Source organism: Ctenocephalides felis, unplaced genomic scaffold, assembly GCF_003426905.1.
Source record: "Ctenocephalides felis isolate EL2017-DRISC unplaced genomic scaffold, ASM342690v1 CF-g0.4_SCAFFOLD_01170, whole genome shotgun sequence".
NCBI lineage: Eukaryota > Metazoa > Arthropoda > Insecta > Siphonaptera > Pulicidae > Ctenocephalides > Ctenocephalides felis.
Window position 1 is genome coordinate 14,292,676 of NW_020537324.1, and position 14,833 is coordinate 14,307,508.

Consider the following 14,833-nt stretch of genomic DNA (forward strand, 5'->3'; position numbering starts at 1 on the left):
TTACAGGTATTTGTTAATCATATCATTGTTATTATTTATTTCTAAATTATCATTTATTGCAGAGTGAACTGGATACTCTAGCTGCTACTTTCAAACAATTAGAGAACCAAAAGGGCGAAGCTCAAAAGCGCTTGAATGACCTAAAAGCTCAGGTAATGTTTGATACTGCTTGATTTTAGATTAATAATAGTTTGATTCATCTTACAAATTCACATTTTAAATGCTTATTTTTTTAAATATTTTATGTGCCGTAGTTAGTGATAAAAGTTTTGTACAACATATTTGCAACATATGTGTAGTTGTGTTTGTATTATAATATTGCATAATTTTAGTAGTGTGCTAAATTTTGATACTGAGTTAAAAAATCAAACCATAAAATTAATCATTAATTTGTTTATTATTTGATTTGGCATTTGAGTTCGAATTTGGCATGTTGATTTTAGTGCTCAGCCGTAGACAAAGAATTGGAAGAAGTGAATGCCGAATTAGCACTAGAGCAAGAAAAGGTGAGTTGTTCACGAATTAGAGTTGAGTTTCCTTGGTAAAATGCACTAATTTTCAATTTGGCATGTGTTCTGTTAGTTACTTGGTGAACTGTGAAGATGGTCTTCTTTCGAATGTTCTTTTAACTTATTTGTTCTCTTGATATGACACAGAAGATGAAATTCATCTATTTTTATTGGTGTTGTTTTGAAAATATTTTTTTTCATTTTTGGCAATCAATTTTATTTCTTTTTTTATATCAATTAAAACATTAGAAATTCAGTGGTTGTGTGAGTCGAAATGGTTTCAACATTAAGGTAAAATTTGAGGTGAGATTATTTTGTGTAACGTTCACATAGTGTTGATATTGGGTACCTTGAGTCTTATTGATTTCTTGTTGATTATTTTGTACTTGGTTTGAGAAATGTAACTTACTATTTATATGAAATACTTTATAATAATTTTTGTATTTATTCTATATTATTTTTTGAATGTAAAATAGAAAAAAAGCATGAGATTTTGATGATATTTCTATTTCTGAAAACTAAACTCTTTTACTCTTTCCATAAATGTAGTCAAATTGTTAATATTTTATTTGTGTTTCTATCTGCTCTTATATAGTGTTGTGAGAGTATCATTGAATACCAGTTATATAGTTGTTTGTTGGTTGTTATTTGGTTTCAATTATTCTAACTTTAATATTACATTTGTCGGTCATATTTCAGGTGGACAAATTACGAACGCAAGCTGAGCAACAGGAGGAGACATTGCAGGCTCAAGAAAGTGAATTAACGTCTAAAAAGCAGGAACTGCAGGGGCTGAAGGAAGAAGAACAGAAACTTCAAGAGCAGCAAGATATTGCTCAACAGCAACTTGAACAACTGACTAAAAAATTACAAGATATGCAGCTTGAATTCAGCCAGGTGACTTTAATTGCATATCCAATTATAATTTTATTTATTGTAACACTATTTTTCTAGAGCAATTTATAAGTTGTCTAACTAATAGTAAGATAAATGTATTCTAACTGTAATGTTACAATTTTATGGTATTTTACTTCAACAGAGTAAAGCTCAAATAACGCAATTAGAAGAGAACCAACGCCAAATAAGCGATGCAGTAAAAGCTTGTGAAAGTGCTATAGCTTCCGGTGATCCATTATCTGTTCCACAATTTGCACTTGAAATTCGACCAGAATTCCGCGATGCTATTGTGAAAACTAATGGCCAGGCTGATGATGCATTTACAAAGTCGGATGATCCTTTCAGTATGAAACCAAATCAAACTTCGTTTAGTACTCCAGATCCATTTGCAGCAGGTAAGCTGGAAGATTTTAAAATTTTAATGATATAAATTTAACATAATTGTATCTTTTAGATGATAAAGCGTTTAAAACCAACGGTTTCGACAGCGATCCATTTGCAAATCAAGATGCTTTTGGCAGCGATCCTTTTACAAAACCGACGAACGATCCATTCGGTGCTTCTCAACAAAATGACCCATTCGGCGATAAAACAGCAACTGCCAAGCCAGATGTAAGGATTATTAAAAAAATATAAAATATAAATTTAACAATCCTAAATTATTATTTGTGACATAATGAACAATTTTGTATTAATATTTCATTATTTAATGCTATCTTCACAGGAGGATAAAGACGCATTTGGCTGCGATCCATTTGCGGTTCTACATGCACCAACAAGAGCCGAGAGTCCGAGCCCGGCCTTACCTCCCAAAAAGAGTAAGAATCCACCACCGCGACCAGCACCACCAAAACAAGGCCCCGCGAGACCACCGCCTCCGAAGCAGGCGCTCACCAATAGTTTCGCCGATTTTGCGGACTTCGATAGCAAGGTAAATTTTTTATGAATGCTGCTTTATGTCATTATTGTCTCAATAGCATTTCTCAAAATATCGTTTCTCCATATAAACATCTCAAACTAAAGTGGCATTCAATAAACTATTGAATGGATAAACATAGGAATTAGATAATTTATCAATATTATTTTCATTTATAATTATTTGTTAACAATTAAATGTTAAAAAAAATGTTAATGAATAATCATTATACTAGTAGATATGTATTAGTCCCTATATAAGAAGAAATACGACATTTCTATAATAAGAAAATGGAGGACGATTTTTATGTTTGTATTACCTACTAAATACAAAATTTAAGACTTTAAAATGTCTCAGTTATAATATCCAATGAAATCAAAGTATGAAAATAGGTAATACAATACTACGTTATTCTTAAAAAGCTAAGTAGAAATAATTTATCTTTATCAGTTCAATTGATTTACATGTGAACATGATTAACATATTATCTTTTATCAATTTTAATGTTCAATGTGATGTTTAGTGTAAATTTTAAGTTATTTTTTTAATTATGATCATATCTTTTTATTTCTACATGTCTTTCATTTTAGTATTGCATATAATTTTTAGTAAAAACCCCTTTTCAGTTACATTAATGTTTTCTGTTGCATGCTACTAGAGAAAGTAGTTAATTCTAATTTGATGAATGTTAGTAATTGAATGCTTGTTTAGTGTTAGTTTTTGAGATTGACCAAAATAACATCTTTCTATCTGATATATTCTGTGTATTTTTATATAATTTATACTAACAGCTTGCTTTAATAACGTTTGAATTTAGTTTGTTATTGTTGTGATACAAAACGATAATTTGCATGTTCTTCAAAATTTCTTTGTCCAGAAATTTGGTAAAAAAGTGTTTCTTATTTATGACCAATTTTATTGATGAGTACTAATTTGTGTTTTAATAAATTATTTTAATTTCTGGACATTCTTTGCTTCTCTATCATGGCTAACAAAAAATTTCATAATTCTATTTCAGCCTTAATCTCGAGACTAACACTAAATAACACCTATTTAATACATCGTACTAACTACTAAAATAATACACTCACTACGGATAGACTGTAGAAATAATATACATATAAATATATAAATAGATATGATCTACATAAGTACCAATAAAAATTATCAATACGAAAAAAATTGAAAAAAAAATCCCTTGCATTAATATCACAAACTCTTCAGCAAATAACATCGGCATTCAACTCTAACACGAAGCCTAATAAAGGGCTAGAGAAGGCACCACCAGCGACTGTTAAAGTCCAAGACTTCACAGACGATCCGTTTAGGGACTATAGATATGAAGATTTAGCTAATATAGCTGATCCTTTTATGGATGAATTGAATAACGAACACAAGGCATCGGATAATTCTGTAATAAATAATTTCGATGCGTTTTCTTCTTCAAACGATTGGTTTTCTACTACTTCTAACGCAAAAAACAAAAACGCTTCGAGTGTAGATCTTTTCGGTTTGGATGTCTTTGATGGTAACATGAACCAAACGGTGAACGATGGAAGAGCATCAGAACCACCTAGGCCCTTATTGGATTCTTCGAGATTGATGGTAGACAATACAGCCAGTGGCCGAATTTCCGCCCCGATTATTTCGGAAGAGAAACAACTGGCCTGGGCGGCTGCCGAGAGCCGGCGGGCCGAAGAATTGAGATTAAAAAGGGTCAGGCAGGAACAAGAGGATCTCGAACTAGCCCTGGCCCTTAGTCGAGCGGAGAAACAGTCGTAGCTGGTAACGTGATAGGTTTGTCATATTATTGTACAATTTTTGTCTCGTTATAAGATTTCTTTATTATTGTCATTGAATTAGTTGAACGTATGTGTTATGTATTTTGTAGGATCGCGCCATTCCGCGCTTGTGTATATATGATATATATGTATAGTAGAATTTTAAAATATATTTATGTTGTTATATAGAACCTTTACAAGCTGGAGATTATTTCATGAGATTGTAGAGACCCCTGCATTTCATTACGTTTCGTACAAATGTTTCGTTTTCAGTATTAGATAAGCAAAATGATTGAGATTGCTAATTTGATTGAGAGTTTCACAAGATTTTTCAAATTTTGAGAAATCTACTTGCACACCTTATCACAAATCATACAAATATTGAAATAATATCATACCTTATGAATGTTTTTATCGTTGTACAACAAAGATAATTAAGGAAATAAATGTATAGTTAATTTATATATCGGTTACTATTAGTGTAATATGATAATAAAACCAGTCATAAAAAGTAAGATAATTTTAGAAAAATAATCGCCTTGCAAAATCTTTGTATTTATCAAAATGTGCGAGCATAATTGTATTCATAGCGTTAATATATCACAAAAAATTAATATAAACCCACACGAAAAGGCCATGTTTATAATCGAAGTAAAAAAATTCCTTCATGAAACTTATTGAAGTATGGTTTGTTTTCTTTAATTCTTGAAAAGATGAGCTGTTCTGATTTTGTTTGTTAAATTATTCGAAAATGACTTGGCCATTTCAAAATATTATATCACTGCTACATTCCAATATCATTGTTTGATTGCGAGATGATTTGAAAAATAAGTATAGAACATTTGATAGAAGTCATTATTAGGTATGCTTGTGCGCATATATAAACGTAGATTTTAAAATAAGAAAATATTTTGCGTACAATTTTAATACTTGAACATACGATCAAGTGTTAGCATTTGCAACATCTACAATATTTCTAAATAAAATTGAAGAATTTATAAGACCGATATCATAGGTGCGAGAAACAATAATTACATGCATTGAATTCAAAAGCATTAAAAATATCACCACATGTCCGTGACCACTAATTCGGCATCAGTTTTAAAAACTAGAGGCTGATCGTCATCATACCTATCTCTTTCATAAATAACGACTTGAAAAACTGCAAAATTAATAATATTTTTTAAGTTATTACTCAAAAGTTATGAAACGTTATGTTTATTTTATCTAAACTATTGGAATATCCTTCATTAAATGTACTTCACGAAATCTATGTATTTTGAATTATTGCTCATACTAATAAGTATGAGTACAAATTTGCATTGGAAACTTTTCTTCAATATCGGTTTCACCGTGAAATTCAACAACAATATTAAGATATGTATGTTGTCAAATATCATGTTTTACTTTGAAAATTAAGTGCCGTTTTACTTGTCTGATTTTTTAAATTATATTCAAACGTTTTAGAAAATTTTCAAAATATGTTAAGAATTGTTTTGGATTCTGGTCAAATAATTTTTTGTACAGCGTTATTTTTAAGATATTCATAAGCGTTTTGTTGTAAATATAAATATATGTATTGTTATTAGAATTCTTGGGATTTGAATTGCGGCAAGACATGTAATGTCTCAGGTGTAATCAAACACGTAGGAAATCTTTTAGTCAAAATTACTGTTTGATAATTTACACGCCGGATTGAAAATTGCGGCAGATGATTTATGATGAACTAAAATATTTAAATATAGCTTACTTTCCCAAAAATAATTAATCACTTCCTATTCTCTCTAAACAAAGATATGTTCCGTATGCCTATCGTAAATATCAAAGTATTTATATATATATATATATATATATATTTATTTATATAAATATGAAATGATAATTTTTGAATAAGTATTGTCTTTTGCCTAATACATGTATGCAACTTATAAATGCATTTATTGTATCTATAATTAATAATTCTGTCACATAAATATAAATATGAAATGTAAATTTAGAATTAATATATGTATAATTTGAGAGTAAATACAAATCGCAATAGTAATTCTTACGAAATTTATGGCGAGTTTTTCACTAGTCTAAAATTATATAATAAGTGGTGCAAAATGTTCTAACGTTGTTTTGATTTCAGGATTGCTCTAAGTATATTTATGGAAAACATATATAATTTTATTCTATTTAAAAATATTTGCGTTCACATAATTGCAACACTATTGTACTACTTTTATATTACTATTTCCTCACTTTTTCATATTATTTAGTTCTTTCTGACTCTAGACATATTAAGAACGTTTCCATACGATACTTATTATGTTATTCAATGATTATCATTTATAACTCTTCATTTTATTCAAAACATAAGATAATTAATTCATCATTTTTATTTACTGATTTGTCATAAAAATGTTGAAACCAAGTTAGTTTTGTGAATTCATCACCTTATTCTATTTAAATTTATTTTTTCTTTAAATAATTTGCATAAACCATTTTCTTACAAATCACGAAGCAAAGCACATGTTTGCAAGGTTTATTTATAAAATCCATAAAAGCTGTGTACATATTTTTTTTATTTTTATTTATGATCCATTGATACTACGCTTTAAATGCAAAATAATTATAGTTCATGTCTAAAGTAGCCAGTTATTAATAAATAACCTAAAATAAAGATGGATTTTCAAATGTTTAGATTAGCAAATGTAAAGTTAAATTCCCCATTCGCTTTGTATACATTCACAATATTCGGATATCCCTATCGTTTCATAATGGGATTTTTAAAAATAATACGTCGATGTTCAGTGTAATAATGAACAATCATATATTATAAGAGCTATCTTGTTGAACATAATAAATTTTCTAGCCTTATAATTGAACATTTAAGTGTTGTAAAATTTTTGGAACAATGATCCAGAAAAGTAATTTAAAGATGAAAGTGTTCATCAATACATTTGTTATTGATGTGAGCACATATTTTATGACAAAATATATTTGCAAGTCAATGTAAATTTTGTGAAAACTTGTTGTTCTAAATATATCAAGAATGTAGAATTGTTTATCCAATCTGAAATATTGCATAGACAATAAAGTATTATATTGATGACATACATATATTTTATTTATTGACTTATAATTTATTTTTAATATTCATTTTATTATATGCAGTGGTGCCTCACTTAACGTGCTGAATTCGCTTTGAAAGTAATTTATTTTGAGAAACGCTTTGAGGCAAATTGCTAGAATTTTCCGTACTATAATTAAACATTTGAAGAATAAAAATAATCAAATTTACAAGTTGCCGTTTGCTTAGTTGTCAAGGTATTTGCCAAAAAAATAGTATGGATAGAAATTCAACCAACCGAGGACAATTTTATAACTATATTATATCGATATTTTTATACAACTTCAAATGGTTTATTTACAAGTTCTTATCATTAAATGCAGCATTGGTGGTCTATGTTTGTTGAAATACTGACAGTGATCGGACTACCAAGTTCATTACGGTTGTTGTTGCTGAAGAAAGGAGTATGCATTCTTCAATATTGCATACAGTTTTTCATAGGATTTATTATTGGTTATTTTATCTTTTACAATATGTGTGTAAAGTTTGATTTTTAAATCCATTTAACACGATTTTTATACAACGGATTGTACGTTAAATCCGATTTTCTTATAGCACGGTTTCCATATTACACGGTACGGACTCCCTGGACACGGTATGATGTACTGCCTAAATTTTAGGCAGTAAGTAATTCAAAGTTGTTTATTATATGCAAAATTCTATATTTCTTTAGAATATTTTTCATACGATTTTTAGCACAACAACAGATTTTACTCTAAGTTGGAACAAAAGACACCAAAATAGCAATTTCGAAAAAAAAAATTCTGATATGAATGAGTGTATGTATGTTTTCTTCACACTTATAACTAATTTGTCATATTATAAATAAATATTACACATGTACTAGTACTTATCATTTTATGTATAGAGATATGATTTCCGCGACTGCCTTATTTCGCACATCAATACATAAAATAAAATTTCTTATCTTTTGTGTGTTCATATATGAAATGCTATAGCTGACAGCATTTATTTCAAATTTATTGCTTGCAGATTAATTACAATTTTTTTTTTTAAATTTATTATTTGTGATACAGTTTTGTGAATCTAATACAGTTTGCATGAAATAGTTCTTATAATACAATAAATAAAAATTTAAAATTTAATTTGTAATTACAAGTGAAACAGAGAGGCGACGCCCATGCCAAACAAATTAAGGTAAACAAATAACAATCAAAATTTTAAAATTTACTTAATTTATTCACGTATGATATTAAAGTTTCGTTTAATTAATATTTACTAATATTGGATGTTTTAATTTATATAAATATATGTTATATTTTTTAACAAATTCATTGTTTTTTTCCATGTAGCTATATATTTGCATGTGGTGGCGTTACCAAGTTGTAATAATATTATTAAAAAAAGTGTAAGTAATATTATTATTAATAAAAAAGTTTTAAGTAATATTAAATATTACACAAAAGTGGCATGTGAAAAATTGTTTAAAAAAAAGTTTCCATCATGGGTTTTGCTGAGAAATATGAAGCAAGAAAAGCTATTGAAAAATATGATACTGCTAAAATCGTGGCACTGTTGAAACTGGTATGTTAAACTTTTTTTTATTTATTAATTAATAATATTATTATTATTAGATATACAAAATTCGAAAGAAAAGCTCAGGTTTATTTTTATATTGGGAGTTAAAATATATTTTAACGTATATAACGTATAATATTTTAAAGTATACTTTACAAATTAGGTCTGAAAAATTTAGGCACTTACAAAACTTGTGCACTAATTTTTCTGAATTATATTTTAAATATTAGCTATTTATGTATTTATAGTTTTAAGCATATTTAATTTTTCAATATTTTCAAATTTTATTTTATAAATTTGTTTTTACTAGAATTTGCGAAATTAACATTTTTATCTAACGTTTTAATTTCGTTGAACTGTGACATTATCTCAGACAATAAAGAGTCTTTTAGATAGCACTTCCAATTTATCTAATCTTTTATATTTAACCATTAATACATAGAAGTCTTAAATGATGAAAGATAATTTTTAAACACCGCTGTTTTATGATTTGAATGATCAAAAATTCAGATTAGACAGATTTTATATAGATTTCCTAAAAATTTAACAATTTTTGCGAATATAGATTATATGTTCAGTTCAATTTACAGATTAAATTATTTATTCAATAAATATTTTTGAATTCACATAAAATGTTTGCCAAATTGAGAAATTACTTTATGATTGATCTTTTAAATCATTTTGATTTTGCTTCAGTAATTTTTTTATTTTGTATTATTATTTTTATATAAATTATTAATAAATATAATAATTTTATATTTTTAAATTAAAATATTTATTTTTACTTATTTTTTTATTTTTAATTATTTGTACTGTACAAATTGAAAAATCTCCTTTTTCAGTATCATTGAAGTATTGAATCTAAAACAACTAAACTATATATTATATATATATATATATAATATATATGTATATATATATTTATAATATATATATATATATATATATATATATAATTTTTCTAATTAAGAAAATTTTCATTTCTAGTTCGGTCTTGAGAATTGCTGTAATGCTATCGAATTATATCAAATTGATGGAAGAGCTATTTTTGTAAGTATGATATTCAATTTAATTTGATATTAGGAAATAAATATTAATTTATATTATATAATATAGTAATTATTATTACCAGAATAAGTTTTATATTATTCTTAATATGTAAATAAATTTTCCAACCCAATAAATGTTTACATTTGTTATAATTTTTTAATAGGGCTTGAAACAACATCAATTGCAATTTTGGAAAAATGAAATATCAAGAAGTGATTCCGAAGCTCTTCTGAAATTCGTAAATCAATTGACAGAAAATCCTGATACGTATTACAAATATTTTCTCGAAGCCACGGTTGGTGTGAAGAATAATAATGAAGGGTATGAATCTGATGATAGTTTTGATTCTGTAGACCAAATTTATCAAAATGATGAAGAAGATGATCTTCATGGTTCAAGTTCTAGAATTGAACCAGCATTTGCTTACGAAAATGATGTTAGAAATGAAGGACGTTCGCCTTCGTTGCCTGAGAAACCAGACCGTTTCAAATCTCTTCCCCAAAAAGATGAACAACCTACCAGGAAGATTTCTCACGAAAATTCAAAACCACGAACAAAATTGCCAAAAATTATTTCAAATTTACACGAAAGCAATGGTTTTAAACAACCTATTAATACTGAACCTGCACCAGAAGAAGATCAGAATTTAGAGGTAAATTAAATTTGTTATGTCAACCAGAACTTAGATAAATCAATTAATGACGCTTTGCAGAGTCTTCTTTCATGTCTAAAAAATAAATAGTAGACAAACAGAACTTTTCCAATTTACTTTCACCAATTATCAATTATAAGAATTTGAACTGTTTTATTTAGTTTGCTTGTTAATTTTGTAAATATTTATCAAATTTACGTTTCATTTATTTAAGGAAGAATTAGACAAACTTCTGCGCAATTCAACTTTGAGTACCAAATTAGCTCAAGCTTTAAAAGATCGTTTAAAAAATACACCTTCATCGTCTGATCACATCACACCATCCACGTCTAAAGATCAAAATCGACCAACAACCAGTAATTTTAATGAACTGCGAAAAAAAATCGAACGCTCTTTAGTTCCTAACATAAAAGAAGATAACATTCTACCAGAAGTTGAGGGAGAAGATGATGGATACGCCCAAATGTCACCAAGACATGCTTTGTCTTCAAATATTCAGGTAAAGACCTTGAAGAAAGTGTTAAATGAAAAAAATGTACAGGTAACGATAAAAAGAATATAAATTGGGAATTTTATAAAATAGCATGTTTTATAAATATTGATGTTCAAGAGATGTTTTATAAATTTCTATTCTTAGCAATCTTATCAACTCTGACTGTTATGAATCAGATAAGAAAAAAAAAGAAAATAAAACTGAGATAATATTTTTGTAAACTTTAATAACAAACCAATTCAAAGAAATGTTTAATTAAGGAGTCATTTATTTATATACTAATCGGCAATCTATAGTAAATATGTGTATTTTTGATTTCTCAATACGTAGCCTTTCATGTGCAATCTAAGATCCAATAATATAATTTTTTATATTATTGCATTAAATAAGATTACACACAATTAATCAAAACATTTAATAATAAAAATTCGAAGATATTTAATATGAACTCTAATTATCTTTAAATGTTTATTAATAATATAATCTTTATATTATTACAGAATAAAAAGTCAACCACTAGCAGATCAGTTAAAGAATTTAACGAAGATCGAGTTAGTCACTATGTAAGTGGAATATACACAAAATTTTGTATATAAAATTTATAAATAATACTAACTAATTTAAGTTAAACAGTTAACTAATATTCTTACCTAGTTTATATATTCGTATACATATCAACTTGATAACTACAAAAAATTATAGTTAAGCTAAATGAAAAAACTTATTAGAAGTACTAAAATAATAAATTGTAAATTTCTTAACTGTGCTTTTTTCTTCAGGATTCACCAAGAAGTAATGCACCAATTTCAAATAATGAAAGATTCAAAAATAAAAATCAGCATTCTTCTACAAGTTCATCGAATTTAGTCGACAAAAATACTAATGATTTAACAAGTGCGAAAGAAGGAAAGGTTTGTTTTTACATTTTATGAAAAAAACTATATATGTTACTTACTAAATTTTTTTTCAGGGAAATCAAAAATTTCAATCGAGTTTGGATCGCGTGTTATCATTTAAGAAAAATCTGCCTTTGCAAAAGACTGAACCTGAGAGCGATGATGATGAATATGTAGTGCCAATCAATGAAGGTTTATTTTAATAATTTTAATAATAAAAATATTTTTATTTATAATTGTTTGACTTGTGCCCAAATGGCAAGAACATTTGGTGGGTCTTACACAATTTAGGGATACAAAATAATGTAGAAATTTCATTTAAGTAACTTAAGGGGGTATTCTTTGATGATCTTCCATTAAGCAAAGTTATTGGTTTAATCAATAAATCAATAAGCAATTCTCTGAGCTCCAAAATAAGCAAAAAACAAGAACATTTGTTGGGTCTCATTCCATTTTAGGGATGTAAAATAATGTATCTACATTTAAGTAATTTAAGGGGGTATTCTTTGATCTAGAGGCATGAATATTAGGTTTTTGAATGGCTGCAAAAAAACAATATTTTCACTATATTTTTTGTTACATGTAATTAATAAATTCGAGGGTATATTAAATAATAAAGATTATAAATATAAAGTTTTAGTTATACAAGGTGATAAATTGGGGGTGGGTCAGTTTTCCAAAAATTGGCACTTGATCTACAAAAAATGTTCATATAATTCATCTGGACAATTTTGTATTGTATGAACTACGGACAAGTAAATTTGCTTTTTCATAAAATAGCGATTGCCTGAAAATAATTTTTTGACGTTCTCAAAATTTTCATAAATAGTAAACATTGGAATTTAGGGATATGTTTATAATAGGTTGTCAAATATCTCCCTTCCGCCTTTTTGCATTATAAACCAAGAGCAAAAAAGCGGAAGGTAGATATTTGACAACCTAATATTGAAATAATGTGTATAATAAAAACCATGTGAAAATTTAAATAACATTGATTTAGTAGAAGTAGGGAAATCGTGGGTAGCCTATCAAAAAACAAGTTTCAAGAAAAATGCGTTTGGAGCTTCGTGGAGGAAGAAACCATCAGGGGAAGGTTATCGTGGTCAAACAGCTAAATCTCTGAAAATATTTTGTATTATAAAACAAATGAAAATTATGGAATTTACACTTTTTTTTTTAATTTAGACCAAAATATCTTCTTAATGATGATAACTAACCAACCTGCTATTATGCGCGTAATTTATAATAAATCTTTTTTAATATCATTTCCACTTATGATTTTACCTAATTTTTATATGCATTTATTCAGAATTACCAATTTCTTCGTCCGGGTTTCGTCCATTACCATCGATTCCAATTGAAGTAGAACTTCCTCAGGGAAGGGCTCCTCCATTACCTATTGTAAATGACTTGGATAGCTTTGAAAGGGAAGTAGAAGAAAATCCTAATTATCGGAATGTTACGAGACAAGATGGAATATCTTTGCTTGAACAGAAAAAGGATGGCACTTTTCTAATCAGGCCATCAGGAACGGTATGAAAAAAAAAAGTTAATTATGAGACTTAAAAATAGGCTACATTTTAAACCCTAATCATTTTAGATCGTATAAAATATAATTTTATTTAATCTTATTTTGTTAAGTGGAAATCATTTTTCAAAAATCTATAGATTATAATACCAAGTTCTAAAATTTATTATTCAGGGTTCAGGCTATGCTGTGATGTTGCAATTTCGACGTCAATTTTATAACATCAAAATCATAAAAAAGGAAGGTGGGAAATTTGCTCTTATGAACAACAAGGACGGATCTTTATGTTTTAGCAAATTGTCATCCTTGCTAAATTATTACCGGGAAGGTGTTGAATTATTATTATTGCAAAGCGGTGATAGAATTTTTGGTGAAACCCATTTGTATCCATTATGAACTCTTAACACATAATAAATCTAGAAAATGAACTTATTGTAATATACTGCATAAGCCATATACTACTTATATGTAAAATTAGAAGATACTCATTGACTGAAAATTTTAATTCAAAATTGTATAATTTTATTAATATACTCGTATATACATATATGCTTCATTGATTTATTACAGATTAACTCCATGTTTTGTAATTTAAAAAAAACTAGTGGGGCGCATGGCATCGTGCCTTAAGGCAAATTGCTGGAACTTCCCGTACCAAAAATTATTTTTTTTTTGAAAAGATTAACATTTTTTAAAAAAATTTACTCTAAAAAAATAGATTTTTGAGGAACTATATAAATTTTTGACAAAATTTTTTGTTGAAAAATTTATTTTGAAATATTTTGGAAATTTTGAACTTTTTTTCAAAGCAATCGTACTGCTTTAATGCATAGAGACTAAATATTGCGTTAGTCGCTGTCTAACGCATAAGCATTGGTACGGAACCCATAGGAATGTTAACAAAATGTATACTCATTGTTAAAATCTCTATAAAATATCTGATAATTTGATGTGCATATGTCTAATGTCTAATGATTATTGTTGACCGCCAAATGTTATTTTTTTTTTACTTTTTTTACTAGATCTCTGAAACCGCTAGACCTAATTTCATAAAAATTTCATCAAATCTTCATCTTGATAATGAAAGTAAAATGTTTTTGAATTATTCAAATTGCTTCATCCCGATTCCCGAAATCGTCGACGAAAATTTGTATCTGAACACACACAAATGCACGCACACACACACATACACACACATACATCAATTTTCTCTAAGGTATGCCAATATATTCAGAAACCTTTGAAACGTAAAGTTATATAAAAATTTTCATTTTCGATTTTTGTGCGATTACTATAACTTACCCTACGGAAAGTTAATTATAAATAAATCAATTTATCACCTCCAGAACATTAACAATCGTCATTTCATTTCGAATCAAATTTCAAAAAAAAAAAATAGTTGCCAAATTTCCACAAAATTGAAAAAGTGCTCCAGCATAGTCACAGTCTAAACGCAT

At 27.5% G+C, this 14,833-nt stretch overlaps 2 protein-coding genes across 2 annotated transcripts in view; both read left to right on the forward strand.

Annotated features, from left to right (window-relative positions):
* Window positions 1-4,392, forward strand: part of LOC113366856 (epidermal growth factor receptor substrate 15-like 1) — a 5,587-nt gene extending 1,195 nt beyond the window's left edge. The window contains exons 2-8 of the mRNA XM_026608506.1: window positions 63-152; window positions 444-506; window positions 1,209-1,406; window positions 1,549-1,801; window positions 1,861-2,018; window positions 2,131-2,337; window positions 3,547-4,392. Coding sequence (XP_026464291.1) covers window positions 63-152; window positions 444-506; window positions 1,209-1,406; window positions 1,549-1,801; window positions 1,861-2,018; window positions 2,131-2,337; window positions 3,547-4,104 — 1,527 coding nt within the window. The 3' untranslated portion in view covers window positions 4,105-4,392. The remainder of the gene's footprint in view (window positions 1-62; window positions 153-443; window positions 507-1,208; window positions 1,407-1,548; window positions 1,802-1,860; window positions 2,019-2,130; window positions 2,338-3,546) is intronic.
* A 3,947-nt stretch (window positions 4,393-8,339) lies between these two features.
* LOC113366710 lies at window positions 8,340-13,774 on the forward strand. The gene is made up of 10 exons (XM_026608365.1): window positions 8,340-8,376; window positions 8,532-8,763; window positions 9,745-9,807; window positions 9,971-10,459; window positions 10,674-10,958; window positions 11,453-11,515; window positions 11,732-11,863; window positions 11,923-12,040; window positions 13,158-13,381; window positions 13,551-13,774. The coding sequence occupies exons 2-10, from the start codon at window positions 8,683-8,685 to the stop codon at window positions 13,770-13,772; spliced, it is 1,677 nt and encodes a 558-aa protein (XP_026464150.1). The 5' UTR covers window positions 8,340-8,376; window positions 8,532-8,682; the 3' UTR covers window positions 13,773-13,774.
* Window positions 13,775-14,833: the final 1,059 nt, after the last annotated feature.